The following is a 14,083-nucleotide window of genomic DNA, read 5'->3' as shown; positions in this document are numbered from 1 at the left end:
CATGGGTGTTTATTCTTTATTCCCCCTCATAAATATACAAACCTAACAAACAAGATGTTTGAAATTAGCCATGTCACGGTGTTACAAATGCACTGCCACTCAAAATGTGAAATAAGCAGACGATTAGTGCTTCAGGTTAGTTTTAATTAGGCAAATTATACTTCTCCAACCATCAAAATGTAGCATTTTCAAAAGAAAGCAGTGGTATATGTTTGGCTCTCTATGTCTAATTTTAAAACATTAACTTCAACATGACAGAAATCAAATTGTGGCATTAATGGGCCCAAATTTTGCTAATCTACTAAAAACATTTACTTTGTCATGTAACAATTATAACATGGTTATTTAGGCCAGTTACAGCATTTGCAGTCGGGATCAAAGACTGTCTTTGCAGGACATCTCTGTATGAAGGTCCTGCCATTGGCACAATGAATGTAGATCATGCTGTCAGCTGGGTATTCGTAGATGCCCTCTAATTTGCCTGTACAGAAGTCTGATCCTGAGGGCGCCGTCGGTACAACAGGAGGTCTTGTGGCATAAGGTACAGTAGCAGATGCTCTTGTGGGCCTCCCACTGGGCTTAACTGTTGTGCTTGGAGGGTTATATGGGAACTCTGAAGGAAGAAATTATGTCAATTATTAATCTGTTTTGTTGCATTCTGATTGGTCAGTGTGCCTCATTCGGATGCCAGATATTTCCAATAATTCATAGATGAACATGATAACTCTGTTATTGAAACTTAAATGTTGATGCTTTAAGATAATTTATTGGTAATGAACCATTATGAGATGATTTCAGCATAATTGTTTACAGTATTTACCTTTTTTAAGTGATCAAGCAATAAATGATATAATATACAGTCAGGAATTCCTTATTGCAAAATAAACATTGATGGTGATGCAAAAAGAGCTGTACATGACCTATTCTTATATATAACCTTAATAGATAATCTTAAAAAGGCAACATTAATAATTATCATTATTTGTCAGATATACGTATGGAAGCTTATTGTCATCAAAATTTAATAACCGTGCTTTGGTAAATCATATTTTTGACGCAACAAGTCAGAATGTTGATGCACAAGATGGAAAATTTGAGGTCAACTCAAAGGATGACAAACCAAGTCTTAAATTAAAATTGCTATATGCTGTCCTAATGATAAAATGTGCAAGTTATTTATAAGATACTGAGTTGTAATTATGAAATCAAAACTGAGATACCAAGGTATAAATCTATAGTTATTTCATTATGAGATGTCAAAAAGTCATAATTATGTCACACAACGTCACTTATGAGATCAACTCAAATTTATACTTTACAAAGTAAATTAATAAATCAAAAGTTCTTATTATGAGATACTAAGTAATAAACATGCGATGACTATAATTGGTATTAAAGGGATCAAATGCTGATTTTATATGCCAACTCATAACTGAAATAAAAAAGTTAAATGTAAGTTTTTGACTCTTCTAAAGCATAAAAATATTATAATATGCTTGCAGATATTTTAGAAACATGCCAAGTGAACATTTTGTTTATCTGAAAAACAATTCTGAAGTCAGTTATTCTGCTTTGAAAATGTGTATTCCGTGCCCACAATGCTCTCTTTGTTTTGATAATTTTAACTTGCCAATGCCAGTTAAGCCAATTATATTTCAGCACCCGGGTTGCCTTGGTTAAAAACAGTGTATTTCATTCATTCATTAATTTATTCATTCATTCATTCATTCATTCATTTATTCATTCATTCATTCATTCATTCATTCAGAAAGGCTCTGAAGCATGCGTCCTTGACCGAAATGCGACCTCTGGTGGACAGTAGCAGACTCCGAAATTAGACACAGATTCAGAGTTACACAGGAGGCTATTAATTATCAAGTAATAAAAATATTATGAACGTTAACATTAGGTGAGCAGGTTACATTGTAACCGCGTGTCCTAACAACGCGCCAAGGTTTATCATCTGATTAATACCCAGAAATACCAAAAAAATTAACCCATTTTCATTTTTTTTTAATGTACATGGTAAATCACTCATACTGTATGTGTTTAATTCTAAAGTTTAATTTCAAATGGTTTATTTTCAAGATCTGAGGTGAACTATCTCCTGAGGTTTACTTGAGGTGATCATTGTCATAATTTTCACTCTAAATCACTGACTCCTTTCCTCCATCTGGCAACCTGCGCTTGCGTTTGTTTTGATCCAGGAGTGCAATATACAGTAGTTCAACCACTGGGTGTCAAACTTACATACTACACCTTTAAATCATAATTATGTCTAAAAGTTGAAGCATTGTAAGAAACTGACTTTTAAATCTCCTAATAGACTTTATCACTGTTTTTCCTCATAAACAAAGAAAACAAAGTTCTGTTGTGAGATCTTGTCCATACACAGGGTGATAGGCCACATTTAATCTGCTCCTACGTCATCAACTACATTGTGTGGATAGTTGATTGAGGTTGTATCAGCAGGCAATTAGCTTGCTCCTCAACATTTTAAATGCCCCAGTGTTGTTTTTAGATCGGCTGGGGGGGTTACATGTGTTTGCAGCAGCAGTGTGTTGTTGTCCCAGACTGCGTGTCTGTGAATATGCTGGAAGTTGCAAGTCTCTTGCCCTGCCACAATAATCAAAGCAGCAGGGTAGCAGATCTATGCCGCCAAGACCAAACACATTAACATTTCCAATTACATATTTATTACTATACAGAGTTATGATAGAATTATGGCTTTTAACTTATAATTTCACCTTCTCAATTATTAAAATGTAATCCTATTTCACCTTCTCAATTATTAAAATGTAATCCTTTTGATTTTCCTATCTCATAATCATGACATAATTTCATTATGATTTACCAAATAATTATTTGTTCAGTTGTAGAAAAGGGCTCCACAGAGATGTTTTTACCAGTGTTGTTGATATTAAGCAGTGTGCGAAGTTGTCCAATAAGAGGGTATTTGCTCTGCCCACAGAACTGACCACTGAAGTCATCAAGATCCAGAGCCCAGACAAAAGCTCCTCCAAAGCCTTTCTCCTTCAAATAGTCCACCTAAAACAGACCAGACTTAGTTACTGAGAGCATGAGAAATACATTTATGTTTATACTTTGGAATACTCACCTTAGTCTTATAACTTTCCATGTTATCAAATCCCACCCACTCCTGTCCTTTTGTTGCATAAGGAACTTTCTGATCAACTATCTGTTGCACAGTGGCTTGTTTTAGAAAAGTACAGATCTGTTGGGAGACGATCAGTCAGTACATTGTATTGTATGATTAAATCTGATCATTTCCACAATGAATATGCATTTAAACCTCATAATAGGACCAGAATCCAGCTTCTCTGGTGTATGTTCCAGCTGAAGCAGCACCACTAGCTGGAGCTCCAACTCCACTGACTGCAGATGACAGGCGAAACGTTCTTCCATAAGCAGCAAAGCCCATCCTCAGCTTCTCCACAGGAGCGCCCTGATCTCGCCAGTAGGTCATTGCAAAGTCCTGCATTGTCATGAGCATTTAATTATTTGCTGTTATGTTTCTAGACTATTCTAACCTGCAGTGACTCAAGTGTTGCATTGAAGATGTCAAAAAATGTACTAAATTTGAATTTAAACCTTTAAAACATTTTTAAAGCTACATTTCAAGAGTTCACACTTAGATATTGCTTGACAGCTGTAAGCAGGTTTGGCATGCTGTCCCGGGAGAGAACCCTGAGCTCGGAGATAGTTGAGCCCAGGGCTCCCGCCAGGTCCATAGAGCATGTGAGGGGAGTACGAGATCAGGTGGTTCTCGAGAGCTCCCATTTTTGTAAAGGAGAAAAGGAGGAGAAAGGGGTGGATGGGGGGTTTCTTCGGAAAACGAAGATAAGGGAGTAATGTCTAGCTAGGCTACTTATAGTGTGTTAGGATAGATCTGATTGGCTAACTAATGAGTGTAGATAGGTGGCCAGCTGCTGTCAATTATATCACGTGTTCCTCTCGAAATTAGTTTAAAAACTTCACTTATAAAAAAAAGTCAAGACATTTATAATTTTACAAAATGTTTATATTTCAAGTATATTTTTTTACTTAAAATAATTAAATAATTTAAAACTTTTTTCAACATTGATAAGATAACAGGTATTAATAACTGAGTTTCAGTAATTGTTAACAACTGAGCATAAATCAACACGTTAGATATATTACTGAAGTAGTAATTATAAATTTTTTATTAACATTTTTTTATATTTTACAGCATGTTTTTTACTGTATTTATATTAAATAATGCAGCTTTGTTTTGCGTAAAATATAATTATGTTCAAAAATACAAATCTTATTTTTTCCAGACTTGGTGTACATGATATTATATTTTCATAATACAGTAAAATATGTTCTTCTTACAGTATTGTAGTAGATTTTGTCTCCTATGTCTCCAGAGCCTCGATACAGAGGACTGTTGTGTCCAGTGACACTTTCCCATGAGCCGTGGAAATCATAGGTCATGATATTGATGAAATCCAAATACCTGAATCACCAGAGGGAAACATCGTTTTCACAGTCAAATAGTGATGGGTTTGTCAAAATCCTTTGATTTGCATTTTAAAAGACTTTGTCCATTAACCCATTTCATGATTCATTACGAACACAAGCCCTTCAATAACACATACTTGGCAATTTCTGCAATTTCATAACCAGCGTCAATGTTTCCTTTCCCAGCAGCCACTGCAGCAGTGAGCATGAGTCTGGGGCGTCCAGTAGCTGCACTCTCTGCCTGATAAGCTTCTACAAGCTCCTGTTACGATCACATGTTTAGGTCATTAGGTCAAACATTAAAGTCTGATTTTCTAGTTCATGTCCTATGAAAAATCTTCTACCTTCTCAAAACTTTTAGATTCAGAATTTGAAATAAACCTGAAAAGAAATATAATCCTTAGAATGTTTACAATTTAAAATAAATGTCATGACATTTTAACACACAAATTTAAAAAAATAGTTTTTGTCATTTCTGAATCACTAATCAAATAAATTTGACTCTGATCATGTTCAATCAAGCTGCTGTAGAACATCAGTATCAGTTTTGAAAGAATCTTGTGGAGGTCATGCAGTGTAAGTCCTGCTGTTATTACAACAAAACAGGGGGAAAAGTAATTCATTGTCACTTAAATGAGCTGTTCCTGATTTTTGTTTTCACCCACAAGGCCATCTGAAATGTACACGACTTTCTTTTCACAGTCAAAGAAAAATTAAAGAGCCCATGTTATACATGAAAAAGGGTCATATTTCAGTTATATGGGTCTCCAACAACATACTGATATGCACGCAAGGTCAAAAAACACTTTCATGGTGTTATAATATGCATTTATTCTTACCCAATCATCCCAGCGACTCCCATATGAATCGTTCAGTGATTCATTTGTTCCCAAACCCCTCCTTAGCGTGAAGCTAATCTGCGCTGACTGGACCGATGACAGCCTGTTGCGATTGGTCGACAGCGTTCAGTGCTAGACAAATGCCCAGGGCGAGACAAATGCCCAGCGCAGTTTGTCAAAACCCGGAGGACGGGCCCGTGCGATAACCCGGTGACCGTCATAACTCCCGCACGGGAAGTATGAACAGCACTTAGCAGATAAAATGAAACCTATAGCGTGCACATCATTTACTGACTTTTCTCCTTTCTCAGCTGTAACTTAGATCATTTCTATTTGCAATTATTGCTGTGGCACCTCTTGCGTGACGTGTTATATGTTCTTTGCCCGAAGATCCCATCCCCAGCCAGGGTGTTGTAGAGCTGACCAGCGTGTAGCAGGCTGCCTTTGTGCCTTATAAACTGGCCTTATTTTGCACGCACCCCTGGGGCCTCATGTATCAATGCTGCGTACGCACAAAAACTTTGCGTACGCCAGGTTTCACGCTCAGAATCGCTCACGTTTGGATTTACTAACAATGAACTGAACATGGGAATGTGCGCAGCTTCACGGCAGCTTTCTGGCTGGCGTACGCACATTTTTTGTGCGTGTCTGTTTTATTTCCATTGGCGACTCCTAGAGGCAGTTGTGTTAAATTCCTCTCTACAAAGTGTCTCAGCCTTGCAATGGCAGCTGTATGGGACGGGTTCATCTAGTAGGTATGTAAGGTTTCCATACCATACAGTTGAGCAGCTAAACATTAAAGTACAATTTGCAGCGGTCGCCTGTTTTCCTAATGTAATCTGAGCAATCTACCGCACACACATTGCTATAAAGACACTATCTGAAGATGAATTTGCATTTGTAAATCAGAAACATTTCCATTCAATAAATGTGCAAATAAAATATGATGCACAAACTTATTAATGATTCCTACTTGTCTTTCTCGTGATAAATAGTGGGCAAAATCTGATATGTAACAGGGGAAAAAAGAAGAAAGAGCTCATCAGACGCTGGATTCGAGCCGAGTTCATGCTCGAACGTGTCAATGCATGATCACATGCGTCTTACGAGCTGCGCCACTGAGACTGCAAAGGTACTGCAACATTTTACAGATATAAACCACACTATTTCTTTTTTTAATGCACTCAGTGCGATGTTCAGACCCAACTGTGTTAACCGCATCAGCTAAACTCTCCCACTCTATTTTTTTTCTTTTGTTGTTAATTCCGGAGAACAAACTTGCAAATAACACCGCTTTTCTCCGGTCTACCTCCGAAAGCAGCACCTCCATTTCACATTCTGTTCAAAGTTTCTCTTTTTGCTTGATTTTGCCATTGCTTTTTCGTTGGGTTTTTCCCATTAGCATAGTCATTAGCATATTCATACGGGAGGCAGGGAGGGGTTTTGTGCTCGTGCATGTTGCGCTCAGTTTCACGTTCATCCGGATGTACAAAAGAATATGCGTGAGATTCGGCGTACGCAGTGTTTCATACATCTGAATTTTTTTATGCGTATGCACATTTACAGCTTTGTGCGTATGCAATGTTTTAGTAAGATTTCCACGCAAGTCTTCGTACATGAGGCCCCCGGTGTATTGTCTGCCCATTCTCACAAGTCTCATACACCAGTCTTTTCTGATCCTTCCTTTAACAAACGAATGAATCGCCCACTGTAAGCGTGTAGACTGCTGAATCAATTATTTTCCCTCACACTCCCAATAATATCCAGGTAAGCACAGCGTCTTCTTGACTTATGACTTCAGGATCTGTTTGTCTTCACGGCTGTGTTAGAGGGCGGGGCGCAGATTAAAATTTTCCCAGGTTTGCGCCTATAACAACTATGTTTCGTAGTCACGTCACGCCGAAACGGCTAAAGACTCGTTATGAAGATGATTCATTCTAACCACTAAGAGTCGACTCTTTTTTTTAGATGAATTAATAGTTTTAAAAACTGTCCACTTTCAGATATAAGCCTTAGCTGGATATTTCCCTTCACTTAGATCTGTGTTACACTCTACATGGAAGCTCATTTTCAAAAACCCACAATAGGGGCTCTTTAAGGATTTGAAGGAAAAGGTACTAGAATTGTCTCTGTCTAATCTGTTCTGGTGTACTTCAAGGCTCTGTTCTAGGTCCTCTTCTTTTTCTTATCTGTATGCTATAACATGCTAAACTGATAAACTACACTTTTAAACTGATGAGATACTGATTTATTGTAGCAATTCTTCCTCCTCAGTGTTTCCTCTCTGTAAGAGTAGGGGAAAATTGTTTTTTTCCAAAAACTTATTTCTATGACTGAGAATATCATTGGTTTTAATATGAAACATTGTGAGAAAGAAGCCATAAACGTTCATGTACCTTACAGAGCAAAGTGAATCTCTGCTTGTCTTCTGGAGGACTTCCACGTGAACCAGGATACTCCCAGTCCAAATCCAGACCGTCAAATCCATGAGTCCTCAGAAATGTGATACTGGACTGAATAAAGGTCTGTCTGTTTTGTGGCGTGGACACCATGCTGCTAAACCTGAGATCACAATGAGGGGAGAAGCTTTGTGAAAGTGAAAGAAACACAGTTCCGCTTCAATCGGTCAATATGAGTTATGCCAGCAGATTTTACAGCAGATTTTGGAATCAGATAAACAATCACTCTGAAATGCCAAAAAATGCCTATGGAATTGATGAGTACAGCTCATCAAAATTTGCTTTAAAGCCATCAGGGGTCTGAAGAGTTGTTTCTGCAAGCATTGAGCAGCAGTTGAATCTTGGTGCTTCACTGGGTTACAAAACAAGCAGTCCAAGAGAGCAAAACAAGATGTCATACCAACCATAGGCTTCTGGATGCAGTGGTTTCCTAACAAGGCCCAGCAAGTTGAAGAAGTTCTTGTGAACTTTTCGTACTCTCACTGCGAGAACTCTTGGTGAGTTGAGATCGCGGCTTGCTCTTGCAAAAGTGCAAGTCACCCCGGTTGCTTCCCGCAAGTCAGTAAGCACTTGGCCAGGTCCGAGGTTCAGAGTGGAAGCTAATCCACCAGCTGATTTCCTATGGACCCCCTACTCCTTCACAGCTCAACGCACCCAGGATTCGGATGAGAGTGTTGGTTTGCACTCAGGTTGGCAGCACTCTTATTTAATGATTACAGTGAGAAGATGTCCATCACGGCACTGAGTTATAATGCTTTGACAAGTGTGTGGGCCCACTTCTGCCTTCTGGGGTCCCCGCGGTCCAGGACCTCACGTCAGGTGATTGGCATTTCACTGTGGTCAATACCTCAGCTACTCCTGTCTTGTATGAGGAGATTCCTGACCTCCTGGAAAGGATTTAATTGAGCCGGTCCCTCCCCCTGAGGTGAAATGTAGGTTCTACAGCCTGTATTTCATTCCACCCAAGAAGAGTTGTGAGTTACGACCAATCCTGCATCTGTGCATTTTGAATCGCTATCTGAACGAGGGGGTATATGCTCCCATTGCATGTCACTGTTTGCTTGCCATCTGCTCCTATGGAGTCATATGCAGCTGAAAATGCTGTGTTGTTCAAATCCCAGGTGACTCAACCATGCATCATACAGGCTCTCATGGCACTCCCAGGGGAATGTAGGCTTCACCCTGGTCGGATCCAGCTAAAATGGGCACAATTTGCAGAGGCCCAAGTCACCCATTTGTTTCTCCTGAATCCGCCCTTTGCTAGTTGTTCTATTCCCTGACTAAGCCCTCCTCAGCATGGATGTACTGGCACAACTTAAGTTACCTATGCTTATTTGTCCCGCCAATGGTGGTTGACACACTCTCTCTATGAGGCGCACCTATGTTCTGAAGTGGTGTCCTGAAGTCTATTTCATGTGCATTTCACACCAAGAAGACTTCTGAACGAACTTCCCCTTTTAGTGTTATGCTTTCCTTCCTTCATGATAAGCTGAAGCAGTCGCTGTCACCCTCCACATAGAATTTTTAATGTTGTTGCTGCAGAGACATGATTTTGAGCCACTTGACATTATCTCTGACAATTCTGTTACTCAAGATGGCTCTGCTGGTCACGTTGGCATCCATCAGGAAGGTCTCATACTACACTATCCCAAGACCCTGTCCTGGCTATGTGGCCAAGGTCCTTACCACTCCTTTTAGGGACCAGCTAGTGAACCTGCAAGCTTTAGGTGGAGCCAGACCCAGACTTTTCATTACTGCAGTCTGGGGATAGGTGCCAGCTTTGTGTGATCCCCACTTGGTAATACCACTTGTGTCAGTCAGCCACAGTGAGTTTCCTCTCCATAAGTAAACGTGTCGTACCAACACAATCTCACGGCAATTCGTAACTTTTTCATTTAGTGGCTAATTTGTATGAATTCGTACGATCTAATTCGTAAAATTTAGTACGATTTGCTTATCCCCCAATGACGGTTGGGGTTAGGGGTGGGGTCAGGTGCCACGCCTCCTTTTTAAAATCGTACCATTTCGTACGACTGAACTCGTACAAATTCGTATGAATTAGCCACTAAACTGGCAAAACGTAAAATACTTACGTTTTCTCGTGAGATCAGGCTGGTCTTACCTACCAAATAACCATCTTACTCATATGTAGTGCTCCCCCTGGATAGGGCTAGTCTAAATGTGCATATTTGTTACAGAGTCTTCCCAATTGTATAGCAAGTGGCCTCCTCAGCATTCTTACCTTTTAGGAATGGAATGCTTTCCATGCTGTACTGTTGTATCACTAAAACCCCTAGCCTCAGCTAAACTAGGTAAAATCCTATTACAATCCTCCTAAATCAGGGGTGGGCAATCTCGGTCCTGGAGGGCCGGTGTCCTGCACAGTTTAGCTCCAACCCTATTCAAACAGACCTCCCTATAGAGTTCAAGTGATCTTGAAGACACTGATTAGTTTGTTCAGGTGTGTTTGACTAGTGTTGGAACAAAACTCTGCAGGGACACCGGCCCTCGAGGATCAAGTTTGCCCATCCCTGTCCTAAATTCTAAAAATTATCATATTCTACTAAATAGGCATTGGAAGGTTGCACCTTTGGTGTTGCTTGTGTGCTCATTCTACCGGCTTAGCATACATTGTCCCAAACGTGCGACAAATGTATTTGCTATGGCACTTTACATACATTTTATGAATGTTATGTTTCATTTCTAAAGCAGCCGAATATCCCGTTTAAGTCAAACTTAGCCTGATGTGCTGCCATGCAATTGCACCTTATATAATCCTCTATTAACAGAGTGGCTGCACCTGTGGGGCTGAGTTCGGCAATTCCTTAGGCATTGCATTGGCCCTTTCTTACCTAATGCCCATTACAAAATCAGTTGTTTCGACATAACATCTTCGTTCCCTTCTTCAGGGAACAAGGGTTACATCCGTAACTGAGACATTCTGATTTATCAAAATACAGCAGAACTTACTGAGTTGTGCCAAAGTTCCATCCACCGACAGCCAACAGAGTTTTCAGGTTGGGGTTGCTGTCAAGTCAAACATTTAGCATTATTCTTCACTATAATGCTCTTGAGAATATAATAACTATTTTAAAATTACATCGCATAGTATATTAAAGCCGATAAACAAATATATGCATGGACAAAACATAAGCGCACCTTTGTTTTAGGCCATTAAAGGACTGGTAGAGAGTTTCATCATTCCATTCATAGGTTGTCAGTTTATTTTCATTATTAATAATGGAAAAGGCATAAATTAAATGAGTACACAGATGTGGATCCACATTAGATGGCATGTACTTGCCAACATCAGGTCTGTACTGAGACCAGTTGGTGAAGTAACATACAAGTTGGGACGCCAATCCTGGAACAAACAAGCAAATAAAAAAGTATGAATTGGTAATGTATAGTATAACGTCATTTTTAATAAATATAAATATAAAAAATTGCTAACAAAACAAAACAGCAACTATTTGAAGTTATTGCAGACACTCAATTTAATGAACCAATAATAAAAAAAAACTTCCCTCCAACCTGTACAAACTTTACAAACACTTTACAAACTGTACAAACAGTCTACACCACTAAGTATTTGTGTAAAAAGCAGATTCTCTTTTGTCATAAACATACTTTAGCCTCATATACAATACAAATACTACACCACTGAATCAGTTCAAAACACTTTCTGGGAATGAGGAATGCCAAAATTTATTACAGCATGCATCATGTGAAGTTTTAGCTCCAAATACTTATCAGATTTAACATACCCTGCTGAAAAGAAAGCTGCAAACAAGACAGCCCACCACCTACTCAATATTACGTTCTAGTTGGAAGTAGGTTTAAACAACTTCTGGTTTACGCAGTACAGGACTCATTTTATTTGTCTGAAGCACCCCTCATTTGGTTTGTACTGACACTATACAGTTGTGATGATTCAAGCCATTTTTGCTGTCTTTTAAACACGCAAACATTTTAAACAAATGTTTTAAAACATTTAATATCTTATTTTCTTATTCTATTTTTTTGTCAAAGTACAATAACAGTAAATACATGACAAACATTTCTGTATTATTTGTTAGACAACCCGCTAACTTTAGTCAGTGTAAGGTCTGACGGAGAACATGATAATACATGCCTGTCAATCAATATCGGTGGGTGGGTGAACGACACAGATATACACTTGTAATTCAGAGAAAACAAATAGTCTGAATATAATCTCAGCATTGAAAAAACGTTTAAAATCTTCAGTTAGAACTGGGAATGTGTGAATGAAACTCAAAATTGTAAGTTTTAAAAAAAGAGCTATGAGATTTAAACTTGGATTTTTGAGAAATAAACTTGCATTTTTCTACTTGACAACTATCTTGACATTTTTATGTTAACTATCCAGTCTGATAAAAATAAAAAAAAATATAGCCAAAGTTCATAAATCCAAACTGCAAGATTAAAATTAGCAATGTTGAAAAAAAATCAGAACAGTGGTGTATAAACACTCAATATAAGAAGAAATCCATTACAAATAATATACACAATATGGTATTTTATAATGAAACGAATAGAAAACTTACCAAAGTGACACAATGCCAGTGAAAAGCCTGAAAAGATGTAAAAATGAACCATCAACATCTTTATTAAAAAGTATGTTATGTAAGATCAACAATTACTCACCGGCTATAAAAATGAATCTGCTCATCTTCAAGCGATGGTTGTATCAGCCAAGAGTATCAGTGTGCTAATGATGTATGAATAGAAGGAACTGTTGTTTATATTACTTCCTTTTACCCCCAACACACTGACCTCACTCCTGTGTGATACAATGATTAACCAAAACACACAAGACCTGAATTTCCCCAAAATAGCTGTTTGCTGTCATCTGGTCTGGATGTTGTCCGATGTTTGTGAAATCAACCATTGCACTAACATTCTTTTTGGCATTGTGATTGTGGGAGTGTTTTCTCCCTTGTCTCAGTGACTCAATCAAATAATTCAATCTAAAACATCAGTTTAAAAACACAACCACCTTGATAAGATGTTCAAATATATGTCTAGTTCTAAGTTCTACGTACATAAAGAAAGAAACACACTATAATTCAAAATTGTATCACAATGTTCAATCCAGGGTTTATCATAATTCTTGACCAGGAAGCAGAGCTGAAGTAAAAGGGAAGTTTCCTCTTCCCTAACATTAAGGCAGCAACAATGTCACCATTTATTTCTACACATTTTTTTTATACTGTAACTTACAATTTCTTCCCACGTCAATATATTGAAATAGTTACTAGCTTATTTGAATTGCTTTATACCAAGCCAATAGCCCAGAATTAGATTTTTAAAATAAACATTATTATTATTATTATTATTATTATTATTATTATTATTATTATTATTATTATTGAGATATATGTAATGGAAATTCATTCACACCAGTATTTGGTCTTTCCCTGTTTTCTATAAACCCAAACTGGAATTTGTTGTTGAATGACATCATTAGCATGGTGACAAGTTTATAGTTGGAATTGCTTATTTTTCTGGATTTGAACATTTAGAATAATGTAAGTACAAAGTGAGTTAGCAAAATGTATAACTCTAGTCCATTGGTTTTTAAATATTTTAAGGAAAAAATCCCACATATCATATTTTTTAATTTTTTTAATTTTTTATTTTTTAAAGAAAAACTGCAACTGAGTGCAGCAAAGCACTAGTCATCATGACCAGAACAGACCTGAGTGACAATGAACAAAGAAAACAATGGGAATTAAATATAGAAGAGGAAATGGAAACAAATGTATCTATGTGAAGAAGTACACTGTACCTGATGTATGTATTTGTATCTGTATGTATGTATCTGATATGAGTACACGGTCACGGTCAACATAAATGCCTTTTAGTCCCAACAGGGGCTCATTTACTGAGGGATATGCGGGTTCAAGTTTTGCACCCATGCCCTCCTCAATCCATCTTTATTTTATAACAGACAAGTGAGCTGGTGCCAAAATATTTCCATCAATAAATTCCTTCAAACAAATAGATTTTGCAGTTCTGAACACAACTAAAATAGTTCGAAGTAGTAACTTGTAAAAGTATAATTACATTAAGCATGTTAAGTCACAAAGAATTATCTCCTCCCATCCCAAATTTATTCTCAATTTAATTTTCCTCACTAAACGATTGTTTCACCTTGAAATGCCTTTGTCACATCCCCGGCTCATTTCTACTTCTTCATTTACCATTCTCTCTCACCATCACGTTCCCTCAGCACCAATCATCGCTCCCCATCTC

General features: G+C 37.9%; 1 protein-coding gene across 3 annotated transcripts; it reads right to left on the bottom strand.

Moving 5' to 3' along the window:
• Window positions 1–123: 123 nt before the first annotated feature.
• Window positions 124–12,573, bottom strand: chia.6 (chitinase, acidic.6). 3 transcript variants are annotated; one of them, NM_199603.2, is made up of 11 exons: window positions 12,473–12,573; window positions 12,373–12,399; window positions 10,964–11,168; window positions 10,775–10,831; window positions 7,742–7,907; window positions 4,644–4,768; window positions 4,378–4,501; window positions 3,314–3,496; window positions 3,119–3,235; window positions 2,907–3,048; window positions 124–613 (listed from the first exon to the last, which is right to left on the bottom strand). In NM_199603.2, exons 1-11 carry the CDS (start codon window positions 12,495–12,497, stop codon window positions 342–344), a joined length of 1,443 nt encoding a protein of 480 aa, NP_955897.2. In that variant the 5' UTR covers window positions 12,498–12,573; the 3' UTR covers window positions 124–341. The 3 variants fall into 3 exon arrangements, with proteins under 3 accessions (NP_955897.2, XP_087161319.1, XP_087161318.1); XM_087305193.1 differs by having other exon boundaries at window positions 128–613; window positions 4,644–5,826; window positions 6,969–8,286; window positions 8,345–10,831; window positions 12,473–12,544; XM_087305192.1 differs by having other exon boundaries at window positions 128–613; window positions 4,644–5,826; window positions 6,969–7,907; window positions 12,473–12,544.
• Between the last annotated feature and the right edge of the window lie 1,510 nt (window positions 12,574–14,083).

The sequence above is a fragment of the Danio rerio genome, chromosome 23 (assembly GCF_052040795.2).
Source record: "Danio rerio strain M-AB ecotype USA chromosome 23, GRCz13ab, whole genome shotgun sequence".
Taxonomy (NCBI): Eukaryota; Metazoa; Chordata; class Actinopteri; order Cypriniformes; family Danionidae; genus Danio; species Danio rerio.
The sequence above is the reverse complement of the archived record's forward strand: the minus strand, read 5'-3'. Positions and strand labels throughout refer to the sequence as shown.

Coding starts and splice junctions, on each gene's coding strand:
- chia.6 (NM_199603.2), bottom strand. CDS start 12,497: ATGAGCAGATTCATTTTTATAGCCG. Junction 3,236..3,313: donor GATTCTGGTCCTATTATGAG/GTTTAAATGCAT, acceptor GTCTCCCAACAG/ATCTGTACTTTTCTAAAACA. Junction 614..2,906: donor GCTTAATATCAACAACACTG/GTAAAAACATCT, acceptor TTCTTCCTTCAG/AGTTCCCATATAACCCTCCA.